The 18,083-nt window shown below is 43.6% G+C and overlaps 2 protein-coding genes across 2 annotated transcripts; both read left to right on the top strand.

The window, feature by feature from the left end:
• The first annotated feature begins 61 nt into the window (after positions 1-61).
• On the top strand, positions 62-12,287 carry LOC110520614 (toll-like receptor 8). Its single transcript, XM_021598012.3, has 2 exons — positions 62-340; positions 8,856-12,287. Exons 1-2 carry the CDS (start codon positions 338-340, stop codon positions 11,958-11,960), a joined length of 3,108 nt encoding a protein of 1,035 aa, XP_021453687.3. The 5' UTR covers positions 62-337; the 3' UTR covers positions 11,961-12,287.
• Positions 12,288-12,806: 519 nt separating this feature from the next.
• LOC110520613 (thymosin beta-12) lies at positions 12,807-14,504 on the top strand. Its single transcript, XM_090230437.1, has 3 exons — positions 12,807-12,859; positions 13,772-13,884; positions 14,001-14,504. The coding sequence occupies exons 2-3, from the start codon at positions 13,785-13,787 to the stop codon at positions 14,030-14,032; spliced, it is 132 nt and encodes a 43-aa protein (XP_090086563.1). The 5' UTR covers positions 12,807-12,859; positions 13,772-13,784; the 3' UTR covers positions 14,033-14,504.
• Positions 14,505-18,083: the final 3,579 nt, after the last annotated feature.

The following is an 18,083-nucleotide window of genomic DNA, read 5'->3' as shown; positions in this document are numbered from 1 at the left end:
TAATTACAGAAAGTGGGAAGAAAATCAGAGGAGAACTTCCCTAATAACATGCCCCAACACTGACTACCCATAATCCACCTGATTGAGGCAACCAACCAGCTTGATGAACACATCTGACTAACTATAGCTGCAAGGGGAATTTTAGTTGCACTTCAACGTGTGTTTGAGTAGAGAGGAATTGAGTCAATACACAAGGGACTACATCGATGGAAACAAAAAGAAAATGAACAGTCCTCTGCAGTTTTATTAAACTTTTTTGCTAATTGGTAACTAAACTACCAGGCACAACTTATTTGAAAGGCTTTCAAAATATCACAAGGAATCAACGGTAAACAATATGGTAAGTTTGATTAATTTCAGCTATTATAAATATATGTGGGGTGTGTCTATTTAGCGTATTTAGGGTATTTGCTTTTCGAAAGTGGCCAAATTGATAATGAAACATGAGAAAATACATTACTTTTTAAAGGGGAAGTAGTGATATTTCACAATCGACACATTCACAAATGCCATTTCTATCTAGGCAAACATATTGTAGATAACTAGTATGTGGAAATTAGTAGTATGTCCTCCATCACAAATCTATTGCTATTGAGCTATTGACCATAAAATACATGCTTGTAGGCCAGCCCTTGATCTTTACTCTCAGCTCCATTACATTACACATAAGAGTCCTTGGGTGAAGGCGTCTTCCGTGGTTTAGTGGTGGGGGGGGGGGGGGGGGGGGGTGTTAAGAGCCCCGACGCTCAGTTTGACCATTAACACGGATGGCTTGCAGTACGTTTTTGGAAGCATAAGGACCTCATCTTTGTGATATATGTGAGAAATAACATCCCACATGGCCAAATATCCACGTTACAGCACGTGTTTACAGAAGACAGACGGAAGACAGAGGAACCACCTGTGCTAAATTAGCTATCTAGCATGCTCTGATCACCTGTGATAGCTATCTAGCACACGCTGATCACCTGTGATAATTAGCTATCTAGCACTCTCTGATCACCTGTGATAATTAGCTATCTAGCATGCTCTGATCACTTGTGATAATTAGCTATCTAGCATGCTAATATCATCTGTGATAATTAGCTATCTAGCACGCTCTGATCACCTGTGATAATTAGCTATCTAGCATGCTCTGATCACCTGTGATAATTAGCTATCTAGCACGCTCTGATCACCTGTGATAATTAGCTATCTAGCATGCTCTGATCACCTGTGATAATTAGCTATCTAGCATGTTCTGATCACCTGTGATAATTAGCTATCTAGCATGCTCCAAATACCTGTGGTAAAGTGCTATATAGAATGCTCTGAATGCCTGTGTTACGGTTTTCTTGCGGTGAAGGAGAGGAGGACCAAAATGCAGCGTCGTTAATTCGATACCTTTAATGAAGATGAACCACGAACAATACAAAAACAATAAACGTAACATGAAAACCTAAACAGCCTATGTGGTGCAAACAAACACAGAGACAGGAACAATCACCCACGAAACACTCAATTAATATGGCTGCCTAAATATGGTTCCCAATCAGAGACAACGATAAACACCTGCCTCTGATTGAGAACCACTTCAGGCAACCATATACTTTTCTAGAAAACCCCACTATACCACAATCCTAATACCTACAAAAAAAAACAAGACTAAACACACCACATAATACATAATAAACCCATGTCACACCCTGGCCTGACCAAACTAATAAAGAAAACACAAAATACAAAGACCAGGGCGTGACATCCTGTGTTTAACGGAAGATGGCCACCAGAAATATGTTGTCACTGAAAAATACTGTCGGCTGAAACTGTCATAAAACAGTCTACAGTAAGTGTGTATTATGCATTTGTGAAATGATGTTGATGTGATATGAAAGTAAAGGGTGTTATGTACAGTTGAAGTCGGAAGTCTACATACACTTAGGTTGGAGTCATTAAAACTTGTTTTTCAACCACTTCACAAATTTCTTGTTAACAAACTATAGTTTTGGCAAGTCGGTTAGGACATCTACTTTCTGCATGACACATGTCATTTTTCAAACAATTGTTTACAGACAGATTATTTCACTTATAATTCACTGTATCACAATTCCAGTGGGTCAGAAGTTTACATACACTAAGTTGACTGTGCCTTTAAACAGCTTGGAAAATTCCAGAAAAGGATGTCATGGCTTTAGAAGCTTCTGATAGGCTAATTTACATAATTTGAGTCAATTGGAGGTGTACCTGTGGATGTATTTCAAGGCCTACCTTCAAACTCAGTGCCTCTTTGCTTGACATCATGGGAAAATCAAAAGAAATCAGCCAAGACCTCAGAAAAAAATTGTAGACCTCCACCAGTCTGGTTCATCCTTGGGAGCAATTTCCAAATGCCTGAATGTACCACATTCATCTCTACAAACAATAGTATGCAAGTATTTTTTAATTTAATTTTTATTTAACCTTTATTTAACCAGGTAGGCTAGTTGAGAACAAGTTCTCATTTGCAACTGCGACCTGGCCAAGATAAAGCATAGCAGTTCGGCACATACAACAACAGAGTTACACACGGAATGAAAAAAACATACAGTCAATAATACAGTAGAAAAAAAGAAAACAAAGTCTATATACAGTGAGTGCAAATAAGGTCAAATAAGGGAGTTAAGGCAATAAATAGGCCATGGTGGCGAAGTAATTACAATATGGCAATTAAACACTGGAATGGTAGGATGTGCAAAAGATGGATGTGCAAGTAGAGATACTGTGGTGCAAAAGCAGAAAAATAAATAAACACAGTATGGGAATGAGGTAGATAGATGGGCTGTATGCAGATGGGCTATGAACAGGTGCAGTGATCTGTGAGCTGCTCTGACTGACGATTCTTAACGCTAGTGAGGGAGATGGGAATCTCCAGCTTCATTGTTTTTTTTAGTTCGTTCCAGTCAGTGGCAGCAGAGAACTGGAAGGAAAGGCGACCAAAGGAGGAATTGGCTTTGGGGTTGACCAGTGAGATATACCTGCTAGAGTGCGTGCTACGAGTGGGTGCTGCTATGGTGACCAGCGAGCTGAGATAGGGCGGGGCTTTACCTAGCAGAGACTTGTAGATAACCTGTAGCCAGTGGGTTTGGCGACGAGTATGAAGCAAGAGCGTACAAGTCGCAATGGTGGGTAGTATATGGGGCTTTGGTGACAAAACAGATGGCACTGTGATAGACTACAGCCAGTTTGCTGAGTAGAGTGTTGGAGGCTATTTTATAGATGACATCTCCAAAGTCAAGGATCGGTAGGATGGTCAGTTTTACGAGGGTATGTTTGGCAGCATGAGTGAAGGAAGCTTTGTTTGCGAAGTAGGAAGCCAATTCTAGATTTCATTTTTGATTTGATGCTTATTGTGAGTCTGGAAGGAGAGTTTACAGTCTAGCCAGACACCTAGGTATTTGTAGTTATCCACGTATTCTAAGTCAGAGCCGCGTATTCTAAGTCCAGAATAGTGATGCTGGATGGGCGGGCAGGTGCGGGCAATGATCGATTGAATAGCATGCATTTAGTTTTATTTGCATTAAAGAGCAGTTGGAGGCAACGGAAGGAGAGTTGTATGGCATTGAAGCTCGTCTGGAGGTTAGTTAATTGACACAGTGTCCAAAGAAGGGCCAGAAGTATAGAGAATGGTGTCGTCTGCGTAGAGGTGGATTAGAGAATCACCAGTAGCAAGAGCGACATCATTGATGTATACAGAGAAGAGAGTCGGCCCGAGATTTGAACCCTGTGGCACCCCCATAGAGACTGCCAGAGGTCCGGACAACAGGCCCTCCGATTTGACACACTGAACTCTATCAGAGAAGTAGTTGGTGAACCAGGCGAGGCAATCATTTGAGAATCCAAGGCCGTTGAGTCTGCCAATAAGAATGTGGTGATTTACAGAGTCGAAAGCCTTGGCCAGGTCGATGAATTCAGCTGCACAGTAATGTCTCTTATCGATGGCGGTTATGATATCGTTAAGGACCTTGAGCGTGGCTGAGCTGCACCCATGACCAGCTCAGAAACCAGATTGCATAGCGGAGAAGGTACGATGTGATTCAAAATGGTCAGTAATCTGTTTGTTAACTTCACTTTCGAAGACCTTGGAGATGTAGGGTAGGATAGATATAGGTCTGTAGCAGTTTGGGTCTAGAGTGTCTCCCCCTTTGAAGAGGGGGATGACCGCGGCAGCTTTCCAATCTTTGGGAATCTCAGACGATACAAAAGAGAGGTTGAACAGGCTAATAATAGGGGTTGCAACAATTTCGGCAGATAATTTAAAAAAGAGAGGGTCCAGATTGTCTAGCCCGGCTGATTTGTAGGGGTCCAGATTCTGAACACCATGGGACCACGCAGCCGTCACACCACTTGTAACGACCGTTGGTGGAAGAAGGTGAGGACCAAGATGCAGCGTGGTAAGTGTTCATCATTATTTTAATAAACTGAACAATAAATACAACAAGGAACAAAAGAAACAACCGAAACAGCTCCGTCAGGTGCAAAACACACTAAACAGAAAATAACTACCGACAAAACCCATGTGGGCAAGAGCAAGAGCTAAGTATGGTTCTCAATCAGAGACAACGACAGACAGCTGTCCCGACCAAAAACAAAGAAATACAAAAACATAGAAAAAAGAACATAGAACGCCCACCCTAATCACACCCTGGCCTAACCAAAATAGAGAACAAAAAGCCTCTCTATGGTCAGGGAGTGACAGTACCCCCCCCCCCCCCCTCCAAAGGTTCCGGACGCAAAACCTGACTCTAAAGGGGAGGGTCTGGGTGGGCCCTCTTACAGCGGCGGGTCTTGTGCGGGATGTGGACTGAAGACCCTCGTAGAGGGCGCCACTGGACTGAGGGGCGCCTCTGGACTGAGGGGCTGCGATTCTGGCAGCTCCGGAGTGAAGGGCGGCTCTGGCAGCGCCGGACAAGCGGGAGGCTCCGGCAGCGCCGGACAGGCGGGAGGCTCCGGCAGCGCCGGACAGGCGGGAGGCTCCGGCAGCGCCGGACAGGCGGGAGGCTCCGGCACTCTGGGCTGGAGGGAGACTCTGGCTGCTCCGGGCTGGAGGGAGACTCTGGCGGCTCCGGGCTGGAGGGAGACTCTGGCGGCTCCGGGCTGGAGGGAGACTCTGGCGGCTCCGGGCTGGAGGGAGACTCTGGCTGCTCCGGGCTGGAGGGAGACTCTGGCGGCTCCGGGCTGGAGGGACACTCTGGCGGCTCCGGGCTGGAGGGAGACTCTGGCGGCTCCGGGCTGGAGGGAGACTCTGGAGGAAGGAGACGGAGAGACAGCCTGGTCCTTGGAGGAGGCACAGGATAGACCGGGCCGTGGAGGTGCACTGGAGGTCTCGAACTAAGGGCCTGCACAACCCGTCCTGGCTGGATGGTGATTTTCACCCAGCACGCGCAGGGCGCAGGTACAGGACGCACTGGGCTGTGCAGACACACGTGGGAGACACATTGCGCAGCGCCAACGCAGGATATCCTGGCCCGAGGAGACGCACTGGAGGTCTGGAGAGGAGGGCTGGCACCATCTGTCCTGGCTGGATCCTCACCCTAGCCCGGCAGATGCGGGGAGCTGGGATGTAACGCACCGGGCTAAGAACACGTCCCGGAGACACTGTGCGCTCCACCGCATAACACGGTGCCTGACCAGTACGATGCCCGCCATGGTAAGCACGTCTTGGAGAGCTGTAGCGCCGAGCTGGCACAGGACGTGCAGGGCTAGGGAGGCGCACAGGAGGCCTGGTGCGTGGGGCTGGCACTGTCTTCACCAGACGGCTAGCACACACCTCACACCAGGACGAGTATAGAGAACTAACTCAGGTGACATCAAATCCCAGACACGCTCCGTCGGGCGGATGTCGTGCCTCATGCACCAACACAGCAACTCCCTCATTACTCTCTCCTCCAATCTCCCCATTAACTCCTTCACTGTCTATCCCTCGCTTCCGTCGCTCACCTCCAATTTCGCCCTGACCGGCTCTGGTTCCATCCTTGGCTCCTTACGATAAGCACGGGGAGTTGGCTCAGTTCTGACTCCTGACTCTGCCACACTCCCTGTGTGCCCCCACCCACCCAAGATATTTTTGGGGCTGCCTCTCGGGCTTCCTTGCCAGCGATGCCAACTCCTCGTAGTGTTTCCGCTCAGCCTTAGCTTTCCTCCAGTTCCTCCTGTGGACGGAGATACTCCCCAGCCTGTGCTTAGGGTCCCTTGCCTTCCAGTATCTCCTCCCATGTCAATTTCTCCAGATAGCTCTGCTGCTCCTTTGCAATTGCACATGGTGACAAAGAAGGTACTTTTTGGAAAAATGTCCTCTGGTCTGATGAAACAATAATAGAACTGTTTGGCCCTAACGACCATCGTTATGTTTGGAGGAAAAAGGGGGAGGCTTGCAAGCCAAAGAAAACCATCCCAACCGTGAAACACAGGGGTGGCAGCATCTTGTTGTGGGGGTGCTTTGCTAAAGAAGGGACTGGTGCACTTCACAAAATAGATGGTATCATGAGAACGGAAAATTAAGTGGATAAATTGAAGCAACATCTCAAGACATCAGTCAGGAAGTTAAAGCTTGGTTGCAAATGAGTCTTCCAAATGGACAATGACCCCAAGCATACTTCCAAAGTTGTGGCAATATGGCTTAAAACTTCTTAGGGATGCAATCCCGTTAACGGGATCGATATGACAACAGCCAGTGAAAGTGCAGGGCGCCAAATTCAAAACAACAGAAATCTCATAATTAAAATTCCTCAAACATACATGTATCTTCTACCGTTTTAATGCTAATCTTGTTGTTAATCCCACCACGGTGTCCGATTTCAAATAGGCTTTACAGCGAAAGCACCACAAACGATTGTTAGGTGACCACAAAAAGCACAAATAGAGATAAAATGAATCACTACCCTTTGAGGATCTTCATCAGATGACACTCATAGGACTTCATGTTACACAATACATGTATGTTTTGTTCGATAAAGTGCATGTTTATATAAAAACATTTCAGTATACATTGGCGCATTACGTTCACTAGTTCCAAAAACATCCGGTGATATTGCAGAGAACCACATCATTTTACAGAAATACTCATTATAAATGTTGATGAAAATACAATTCTTAGACATGGAAATATACCTCTCCTTTAATGCAACCGCTGTGTCAGATTAAAAAAAAAACTTTATGGAAAAAGCAAACCATGCAATAATCTGAGACAGCGCTCAGAAAAAAAAAATATACATCCACCATGTTGGAGTCAATAGAAATCAGAAATCACATTATAAATATTCCCTTACCTTTTATGATTTTCATCAGAATGCACTCCCAGGAATCACAGTTCCACAATAAATGCTTGATTTGTTCGATAATGTCCATTATTTATGTCCAAGTAGCTACTTTTGTTAGCGCGTTTAGTACATAAATCCAAACGCTCGTGCAGGTCCAGCCGAATGTCGGTTGAAAACTTCAAAAAGTTATGTTACAGGTCAAAGAAACTTGTCAAACTTAGTATAGAATCAATCTTTAGGATGTTGTTATCATAAATCTTTAATAACGTTCAAACAGGAGAATTCCATTTTTTGTAGGAAAGCCATGGAACGCAGGTCGCTATCATGTGAAATGCACCTGACCAAGACCTGGCTCTGCCAAACCACTGACTCAAAGAGTTCCCATCTGGCTCCACAACACAGTAGAAGCCTCATTCAAGTTTCTAAAGAGTGTTGACGTCCTGTGGAAGCCCTAGGAAGTGCAACTTGATCCATATCCCACTGTGTATTCACTAGTGACTGGGTTGAAAATCGACCAACCTCAGATTTCCCACTTCCTGTTTGGATTCCTTCTCAGATTTTTGCCTGCCATATGAGTTCTGTTATACTCACAGACATCATTCAAACAGTTTTCTATCCAATACTAATAAAAATATGCATATATTAGCAACTGGGACTGAGGAGCAGGCCGTTTCCTCTGGGCACCTCTGGGCACCTTTCATCCAAGCTACTCAATACTGCCCCTGCAGCCATAAGAAGTTTTTAAGGACAACAAAGTCCAGGTATTGGAGTGTCCATCACAAAGCCCTGACCTCAATCCAATAGAACATTTGTGGGCAGAACTGAAAAAGTGTGTGCGAGCAAGGTGGCCTACAAACCTGACTTGGTTACACCAGCTCTGTCAGGAGGAATGGGCCAAATTTCACGCAAATTATTGTGGGAAGCTTGTAGAAGGCTACCTGAAACGTTTGACCCAAGTTAAACAATTTATAGGCAATGCTTCCAAATACTATCTGATTGTATGTAAACTTCTGACCCAATGGGAATGTGAAATAAAAGCTGAAATAAATAATTCTCTCTACTATTTTTCGGACATTTCACATTCTTAAAATAAAGTGGTGATCCTAACTGACCTACGACAGGGAATGTTTACTAGGGTTAAATGTCAGGAATTGTTAAAAAAAACGGAGGTTAAATGTATTTGGCTATGGTGTATGTAAACTTCTGACTTCAACTGTATCTAGAACTGTATCGCAATTGATAATTGATTCACTTTTAGATGGAGTGTATGGCTGTTTTTTCTACCAGAGCCAGTCTACCTCTGAAAATATAATACCTTATAAGGTCCTTGGATTGCAAGGAGTAATGGTATGCTCCTTAAGAGTACATCTTGGGCTACTTGTTGGTCTACTTCACACAGAGGAGGCTGGCAGACATTCCATTTATTCCATTTCTGCCATTACAATGAGCCCATCCTCCTATAGCTCCTCCAACCAGTCTCCTCTGACTCCACGTTAGTTAGACATCTCATCATGAATCATTAGTCTTTCATTAATCTGTCATTATATTTCCATCCTCACACTTTGTACTTTATATTTCCAGGCTGCTACCACCTGCTGGTTACAGTTGGCATCATTGTTCCTGTGTCACTTCCTGGTCATAAATACCTCATGTACCTTATGGATGCCATGGCAGTTTCCATGTGACATCAAGGTGGTCAATACTACTAAAACCACAGATGACATCATCTTCAATTGTGAGGAGCGTCGACTGAGAAAGATACCTGATGGCATCACCAGGAATGTGACTGTGCTGGACCTATCAGAAAACAACATCCAGAATGTAACTCATGAATCATTTTCTAACCTGGAGAACCTGACCATTCTCAATCTCAACTGGGTCAACAAAAACCATATAAGTCACATTGCCGAAGGTGCCTTCCAAAATCTGACAAACCTGCAGGACCTAAGGCTTAATGGAAATGGCCTAATTGAAATTCCACAAAACCTCCCACTCAGCCTGGAAATACTCATGCTGGACAATAACAAAATCAATTTCTTGAATATGAGCTACCTCTCTGGTATAACACATGTGAAGGAGCTCTTCTTATCCAAAAACTGCTTCTACTGGAATCCTTGTGAGAATAATTTTACTATAAGAAACGGCACATTCTCAGCATTGATTAACTTAGAAGTTTTGACATTGGCCTTTAATAATTTAACTCAAGTTCCAAAAGAACTTCCCAGTTCTTTAAAAACATTATGGCTTGAATCTAACAAGATACAGTATATTGATAAGGATGATTTCTATGGACTAACCCATCTAAAAACCCTTGAATTACAGGGAAACTGTCCACGATGCTCCAATGCTCCATTTCCGTGTGTCCCCTGTCCCAATATTTTCCTAGATATTCATCCTCATGCATTTCATGGCCTTACAGAGTTACAGACACTGCACCTAGCAGGGAACTCACTCAGTTTCATCAAGAACTCCTGGTTTGAGAGTTTAAGCAATCTTAAACAACTGTTCCTTTCTTATAATTTCTTGTCTAAGGCTATGACTGAAGGAACATTTTTTAGCTATCTACCAAAGCTAGAAGTTATGGATTTTTCATTCAATTATGATTTATTAGCCTACCCTGACACCCTACTGCTTTCAAGACAGTTTTCTAAATTGATGTCACTTAGAACACTACATATAGCAGGTTATGTTTTTAAAGAAATCCAGTCAGATACTCTCAGCCCTCTCCATCATCTAAAAAATCTGTCAGCGTTAAACATGGGAATTAATTTCATTGTTCGCTCTAATTCTACCATATTCAGAAAATTCTCACACTTGAAACTAATATACCTCGCAGAAAATAGGCTGTATCCAGTTTCAGTGAGCGATTCACCAGGCCGTGTCTTAGGAAGCAATTCAAAGTCGGAGCTGCACAAGTCACCTCTCACTAGTCACTATTCACATTCAATGGATTTTTCCTTTGAGTTAAAACACGGCCTTGTGAAGCAAGAGTGCTTTGACTCTGGTCGAGTGCTGATCCTTAGTTCAAATAATATCTTCTTTATTTCTCCAAAGCAATTTGAGGGCTATGGTGACATTGCATGTCTGAACCTATCAAGAAATGGATTTTCTGCAGCACTGAATGGGACAGAGTTCACAACGTTACCAGCCCTAACATATCTGGACCTGTCCTTTAACAAGATTGACCTGGCCTATAACAATGCATTTAAGGAATTACACAAACTACAAGTTTTAGACCTAAGCTACAACAGCCACTATTTTGAAGTGTCAGGTGTGACACATAATTTAAATTTCTTGACAAATCTACCGGCTTTGAAAGTACTGAATATGTCAAACAATAAAATTTTTACATTAACAACTAAGCAGATGACAAGCGCATCTTTGAAAGAGCTTCAATTTCGACACAATTTGTTGGCCACATTATGGAAAGAGAGGGACGCCTCATACAACAGACTTTTTAAAAACCTGGTGAATTTAACCTATCTGGATATATCCTTCAACAGCATTGAGAAGATTCCATCAACAGTCTATGACAACTTACCGTATACCCTTCAGAAACTATGCATTAGTCATAATTTACTCACCCATTTTGATTGGGATAAACTGGCTAGTTTCCAACAACTGAATATTCTGGATCTAAGCTATAATTCTTTATATCACATGTCGGCAAATCTCTCCAACTTCACAAATGCACTTCAGATGCTTGACTTGAGCTACAATCGGATTGCTCAACTCTCTGATGGATTTCTTAAGGGTGCTCACCTTCAATTACTTGACCTCAGCCACAACCAACTGACTATCGTCAACGAGACCACCTTCCTATCGGGCCCTGAAAACTACATGAAAACTTTGTCCTTGCAAGGTAATCCATTCCAGTGTACCTGTGACTTATTTGACTTCATCATGTGGATTAAAGATAACAAAGTCGTAGAGATCCCCGGACTGGCCACTGAGTTGATCTGCAACATGCCAGCCGAAACGAGAGGCCAACCAGTGATACTGTTTGACATTGGAGAATGCGTCAATGACGTCAATGCCTTCCTGATTTACTCCCTCTCCGCTTCCTTGATCATGCTCACCATGGTCATCACCATGGCAGCTCATATGTTTTATTGGGATGCTTCCTATATTCTATACTACCTGAGGGCAAAGCTAAAGGGCTACCATTCCTTTGGGTCCGCAACAACAAACAATCTCTATGGTGCCTTTGTTACCTACGACACCAGAGACCTGTGGGTGTCAGACTGGGTGCTGAACCACCTGCGGGTGCAGCTGGAGGAGAGGCAGGAGAGACACCTGCCTCTCTGTCTGGAGGAGAGAGACTGGGTCCCAGGGGTCCCCCTGATAGACAACCTCACCCACAGCATCCGACAGAGCCGCAAGACCGTTTTTGTGCTGACCGAGGCATATGTCAGGACCGGGACCTTCAGAATGGCTGTGTACCTGGCCCACCAGAGGCTGCTGGATGAAAACATGGACGTGATCGTGCTGGTTCTCCTGGAACCTGTACTGCAGCATTCTCACTTCCTCCGTCTGCGGCGGCGTCTGTGTGGGGAGAGTGTTCTGGAATGGACCCGGACTGCAGCCGCAGAGCCCTGGTTCTGGCAGTGCCTGAGGAACGCTGTCAGGTTAGACAACCAGGTGATGTACAACCAGATGTACTCCAGGTACTTCACCAATAAGTAGAGCACAGGCCAGACCAGAGACTCAAGAGGGACCAGGTAGCATTCTCACACAAACAGACTGAGCAGTTAAACACAACAACTGCAATCCCTTTTTACAATTTATTTTTATATCCCTTTCTGATTGGATGATTCTGTGCATCTGAAATCAACAATATGTAAATAAATGTTCTATTCATTGCTTTAATGCCAAACAGGGAGGGGAGGGGGGGGGGGGGGGGGGGGGGGGGCTATTGGGTTGTGGTGTCAGCCGGTCAGTGGCACTTATGGTATGTCACAGTAAAGACATCATTTTCAAAAATTGTGACAATAAAGACAACATTTTCAGAAATTGTTATGACTCATTATTTTATTATATGAATTATCATTTCAAAAGATCACAAATTCAAAACATTGTATAGGGAATCTCTTTGAACTAGTGTGCCTTACGATCATGGAAAATGTATTATCTAAAATGTAATCAACGACGTAGGGATCAACTAGTAGTCTTACTACGTTTCTGATGCAAACCAATGAAGTCAGGGTTACCATCTGATGTAATACTGTGTCAATCCACGGGATGTCATTATTGACACAATCACGAAGATTTACCGGTTTACAGTGGACTGGTTTGGGTTGGCAGCAATGCTCTGAAATGGTGCCCTAAATCAAAATGAGATAAAAATTCGTTGTCCAATACGATAAACAAATAAAACCACAACTATTATTTATGCTCTCTCTCGCTTGTAAAGATGACGTAATATATATTTTCCCTAACCAAGTTGTGCAAGAGAGTGAAGGGACGTGACGTCATGCTGCAAATTAGCATATTGCGGAGTATAATACACTTTGATTGACCAGCCCGCCTTTACTTGTGTTCGGCGCCATCTGGATTGAGATTCATCTGTATCCAATACACCTCCGGTGAGTGCGCAAAGAAATTATTTATTGTCGTAGGGCCTACATAGCATGTTTAACCAACTAGGTTAACTTCACAGCCATGTAGTATATTCTGTCGTGTAGGCTATAAATGGTCCAACCGCTGCAACAGCCTTAAGCATAAATGCGTAATCAATATATATTGCTCAATGTATTTCTAGATGTTGAAGTCCTATTCAATAGTGTCATTGTTTGTTCTATCACTTGGAAGTTGGTACCCTAGTAAGTGTGTGTCTTGAGTGAAACGTATCAAGAGTGTGGATGTTCTAACGTAGGCTACAATGTTGCCTACAAATATTATCATGTCTTGATTTAGGATGTGCTACACTGTCAATATGACGAAGCAAATGTGCAAATGCTGACCCATTGATGGTCGATGCCACTAGTTCGCCCCAGCCTGTTTTGCGATGCTGCCAAGCAGGGCGGTGGTTGTTAGACTATTTCGCCTGCAGATAGCTCTCGCAGAATGGCACAATGCTGTTCTCCAGATTTGTCGCCAGTCATGAGAACACGTGCTCGTAGAATAAATTGCGTAAAATAATGCAATTTTACGTTGCTTTTGTAAATCTAGGAAAGTAATGGACTAGGTTGTATGTACTCGAATTTAGATGTGGGCTGCTTGCCAGGGAGAATGAAAGCATTTCATCTTACCCCCCCCCCCCCCCCAACACATGTGCTGTAGGGGATTGTGCTCTTTGTCTGCATTTTGGGTTTGATTTGAATGTATGGGCCTATTAAGAGTAACTATGATGGAAGCTGTGCTAAATTGTGTGCAAGGCCCATGGTTTCATAGACCAGGTTTTGTTCATATTTGCCAATCTGGAATAAATTCTTGCTTTCTCTTTTACATTGAAACCTAAATATCTAATTGTTCAGTCTCATCTGCTGTTTGCCCAGATCCTCTGCAAAGATGTCTGACAAGCCAGATCTTGCGGAAGTCTCCAACTTTGACAAGACCAAGTTGAAGAAGACCGAAACGCAGGAGAAAAACCCCTTGCCCACCAAAGAAAGTGTGTTAGGTTTATTCTACATCAAATGCTGATTATCCTTTGAAATTTATGTTTTACTGATAAGTTGAGACACTGTGCAAACATTAAGAACTAACCTGTTATCACCTTCCTTGCAGCCATTGAACAGGAGAAGCAAGCAACAGCATGAAGCCCAAGCCTCCACTATGCACTGTACATTCCACGAGCATTGCCTTTATTTTCATCTCCTTTTAGCTGTATAACTGTAATCAACACCTAAGTTGCATTGTAATTGGACAAAAGCAGAAGCCTGTACAGCCTCCTCCCTAGAACAACCCCCTCCCTCCCTCCCTTTTACATAAAGTCTGAAAGGAAACAACTACTGACTGGCAGTCTGACTAGGAGGATGTGTTGCTCGTCCCGACTCACTTCAGCGCTCTGTCACCTGTCCCTGCATCCAGCCACTTGTGGTTGTGATGGATCAGCCCAACCAGGGACCCACACTTTTGACAGTCAGTGTAGTTCAGCTTCTGGCCACCTGTGAAATGCTTTCAAATCAAGCAGTGTTTTGTTTTTGTTACTTGTTCAATTGTTTTGTATAAGTTCAATTCTTGGAATGCACAAGTTTGTTTTGATATGCAATTAAAAAAAATGTAACTGTTTGGCATTGTAATTTTCATTTTGAAGTGCATTTGTCTCAAGTGTCACATTGTACACATTGTACACCTCTGCAAGTGTCTGCCTTATTGTGGCTATCCTTTTAGACTACTGGAATTGCATTCTATACCGCTGATTGGCTATGCAGTTACTGTTAATCAGAATCCAAGCGCTGCGTTTCAAACTGCTGGAGTGGTGGCAGTTTAGTCATTTAAAATGCTTCTCCAGAGCAATTTCCTGTTAGCCTTAAACTGGCTAGGTGAGGCAACACTATTTCGGTTAAGTGCAAAGGTGCTGCTAGAAGAGTTTTTTTTTTTTTTTGATGCCGGTGATGTGGCTTCACTGACGCACTAGTGGGCTTTGGTGCACTAAGTGGATGAGCCCTTGGCACAGTGCACACAACTGACCTAGAAAAGCACCATTGGCACACATCACAACTGGCTTAATGGCCTGCCTGCCCCAGCAAAACAATGAACCCTTGGTCTGGACTTGTGGTAGGAAAGCCAAGGACTTATTACTTAGTTGGGCTGGACTTGGGACATATTACAATGGCCAAAAATGGCTCTTCCCACAATAGTGATTGCATAGCTTCAGTTGTACTGGCTGTTCTCAATGGAGGGGGAGGGGGGGGGCATATTGCAATGATGCGTTGTCTGAATACAATCCCTCATCATCCAACAGATCAGCATTTTGGCAATATGTTCTCTCAATTTAAAAAAAATAGCCACCAATGGAGATGGCTTGTATACTTCAATACAGGTTTTACTGGTCATTAAACTCATCCCCATCCATAATTTGATACAGCTATCAGCAGGTGTATAGTTGGGTTAAGTGGATTGCTGTTAAACTGGTTAGTCTTAATGACAATCCCACTGAAAGTGGCTGAGCTCAAGAGTTTCCGATTTCCCCATTCTTCCTGGACACCATGGTCTCGTACCAGATTAATTTGGTCAGGTGCTTTTGCTGCGTTCAGAACTGGGAACTCTGAGAAATTCTACTTCTGTCCGTTCAAGAAAACGGGGGGGGGGGGGGGGGAAGCACGCTCTGACTGCCAATTCTTTTGAATGGTCACCCAAGTCACAAATTTGGGCATCATTCTAGAGCTCTGACCTGAAGATCACTGTCACAATTTGACCACCCCCCCCCCCCCACCCCCCCCTGCCTCTTGAAGGCACTTTGGGGCAACAACCACCCAAGCCACTGCCTATTCACCCCGCTATCATCCAGAAGCTAAGGTCAGTACAGGTGCATCAAAGCAGGGACCGAGACAAAACGGCTATCTCGAGGCCATCAGACTGTTAAACAGCCATCATTAACATTGAGTGGTGCCAACATACTGACTTAAATCTCTAGCCACTTTAATAATGAAAAATGATCACTAGTAATTTTAACAATGCCAAGTTATATGTTTACATACCCTACAATACTCATATGTATATACTGTACTCTATACCATCTACTGCATCTTGCCTATGCCGTTAGGCCATCGCTCATCCACATATCAATGTGTGTGTGTATAAGGTAGTTGTGAAATTGTTAGATTACTTGTTAGATATTTCTGCATGGTCGGAACTACACTTGCATTAACATCTGCTAACCATGTGTATGTGACCAGTAACATCTGCTAACCATGTGTATGTGACCAGTAACATCTGCTAACCATGTGTATGTGACCAGTAACATCTTCTAACCATGTGTATGTGACCAGTAACATCTGCTAACCATGTGTATGTGACCAGTAACATCTTCTAACCATGTGTATGTGACCAGTAACATCTGCTAACCATGTGTATGTGACCAGTAACATCTGCTAACCATGTGTATGTGACCATTAACATCTGCTAACCATGTGTATGTGACCAGTAACATCTGCTAACCATGTGTATGTGACCAGTAACATCTGCTAACCATGTGTATGTGACCAGTAACATCTGCTAACCATGTGTATGTGACCAGTAACATCTGCTAACCATGTGTATGTGACCATTAACATCTGCTAACCATGTGTATGTGACCATTAACATCTGCTAACCATGTGTATGTGACCATTAACATCTGCTAACCATGTGTATGTGACCAATAACATCTACTAACCATGTGTATGTGACCATTAACATCTGCTAACCATGTGTATGTGACCAATAACATCTACTAACCATGTGTATGTGACCATTAACATCTGCTAACCATGTGTATGTGACCAATAACATCTACTAACCATGTGTATGTGACCATTAACATCTGCTAACCATGTGTATGTGACCATTAACATCTGCTAACCATGTGTATGTGACCATTAACATCTGCTAACCAATAGGCAGTGGCTTGGGTGGTTGTTGCCCCAAAGTGCCTTCAAGAGGCAGGGGGGGGGGTCAAATTGTGACATCAGTGATGTATGTGACCAATAACATATACTAACCATGTGTATGTGACCAATAACATATACTAACCATGTGTATGTGACCATTAACATCTACTAACCCTGTGTATGTGACAAATAACATCTGCTAACCATGTGACCATTAACATCTACTAACCCTGTGTATGTGACCAATGCAATTGGATTTGATTTGATGACAACTCCCAATGAGAAATGAAATGTACTGTAGAAACGTAATCATGCACAACATAGGCTGTGTTTACACAGGCAGCCTAATTCTGATCTTTTGCCCAATGATTTTGCCCGTCTGATTGGTGAAAAGACCAGTTAGTGGCTAAAGATATCAATTTGTCTGCCTGTGTAATGTGGGAATTTTGACTCATCAACTCGGCCAGATTACAGCCTCTGCTAATGATGTCCCAAAAACACTGTCTACCCTCATCAAGCTGTACTGATGATGTCCCCAAATACACTCTGTCTACCCTCATCAAGCTGTAATGATGTCCCCAAACACAGTGTCTGTCTTCCCTCATCAAGTTGTAAAGATGTCCCCAAAGACAGTGTCTGTCTCCCCTCATCAAGCTGTAACTATGTCCCCAAATACACTGTCCTCCCTCATCAAATTGTAATCATGTCAAATCAAATTTATTTATATAGCCCTTCGTACATCAGCTGATATCTCAAAGTGCTGTACAGAAACCCGGCCTAAAACCCCAAACAGCAAGCAATGCAGGTGTAGAAGCACGGTGGCTAGGAAAAACTCCCTAGAAAGGCCAAACATTGGAAGAAACCTAGAGAGGAACCAGGCTATGTGGGGTGGCCAGTCCTCTTCAGGCTGTGCCGGGTGGAGATTATAACAGAACATGGTCAAGATGTTCAAACATTCATAAATGACCAGCATGGTCTAATAATCATCACAGGCAGAACAGTTGAAACTGGAGCAGCAGCACGGCCAGGTGGACTGGGGACAGAAAGGAGTCATCATGTCAGGTAGTCCTGAGGCATGGTCCTAGGGCTCAGGTCCTCCGAGAGAGAGAAAGAAAGAGAGAATTAGAGAGAGCATACTTAAATTCACACAGGACACCGGATAGGACATGAGAAGTACTCCAGATATAACAAACTGACCCTAGCCCCCCGACACATAAACTACTGCAGCATAAATACTGGAGGCTGAGACAGGAGGGGTCAGGAGACACTGTGGCTC

This window comes from Oncorhynchus mykiss, chromosome 3 (genome assembly GCF_057628025.1).
Source record: "Oncorhynchus mykiss isolate SJ-2025 chromosome 3, ASM5762802v1, whole genome shotgun sequence".
NCBI lineage: Eukaryota > Metazoa > Chordata > Actinopteri > Salmoniformes > Salmonidae > Oncorhynchus > Oncorhynchus mykiss.
The sequence above is the reverse complement of the archived record's forward strand: the minus strand, read 5'-3'. Positions and strand labels throughout refer to the sequence as shown.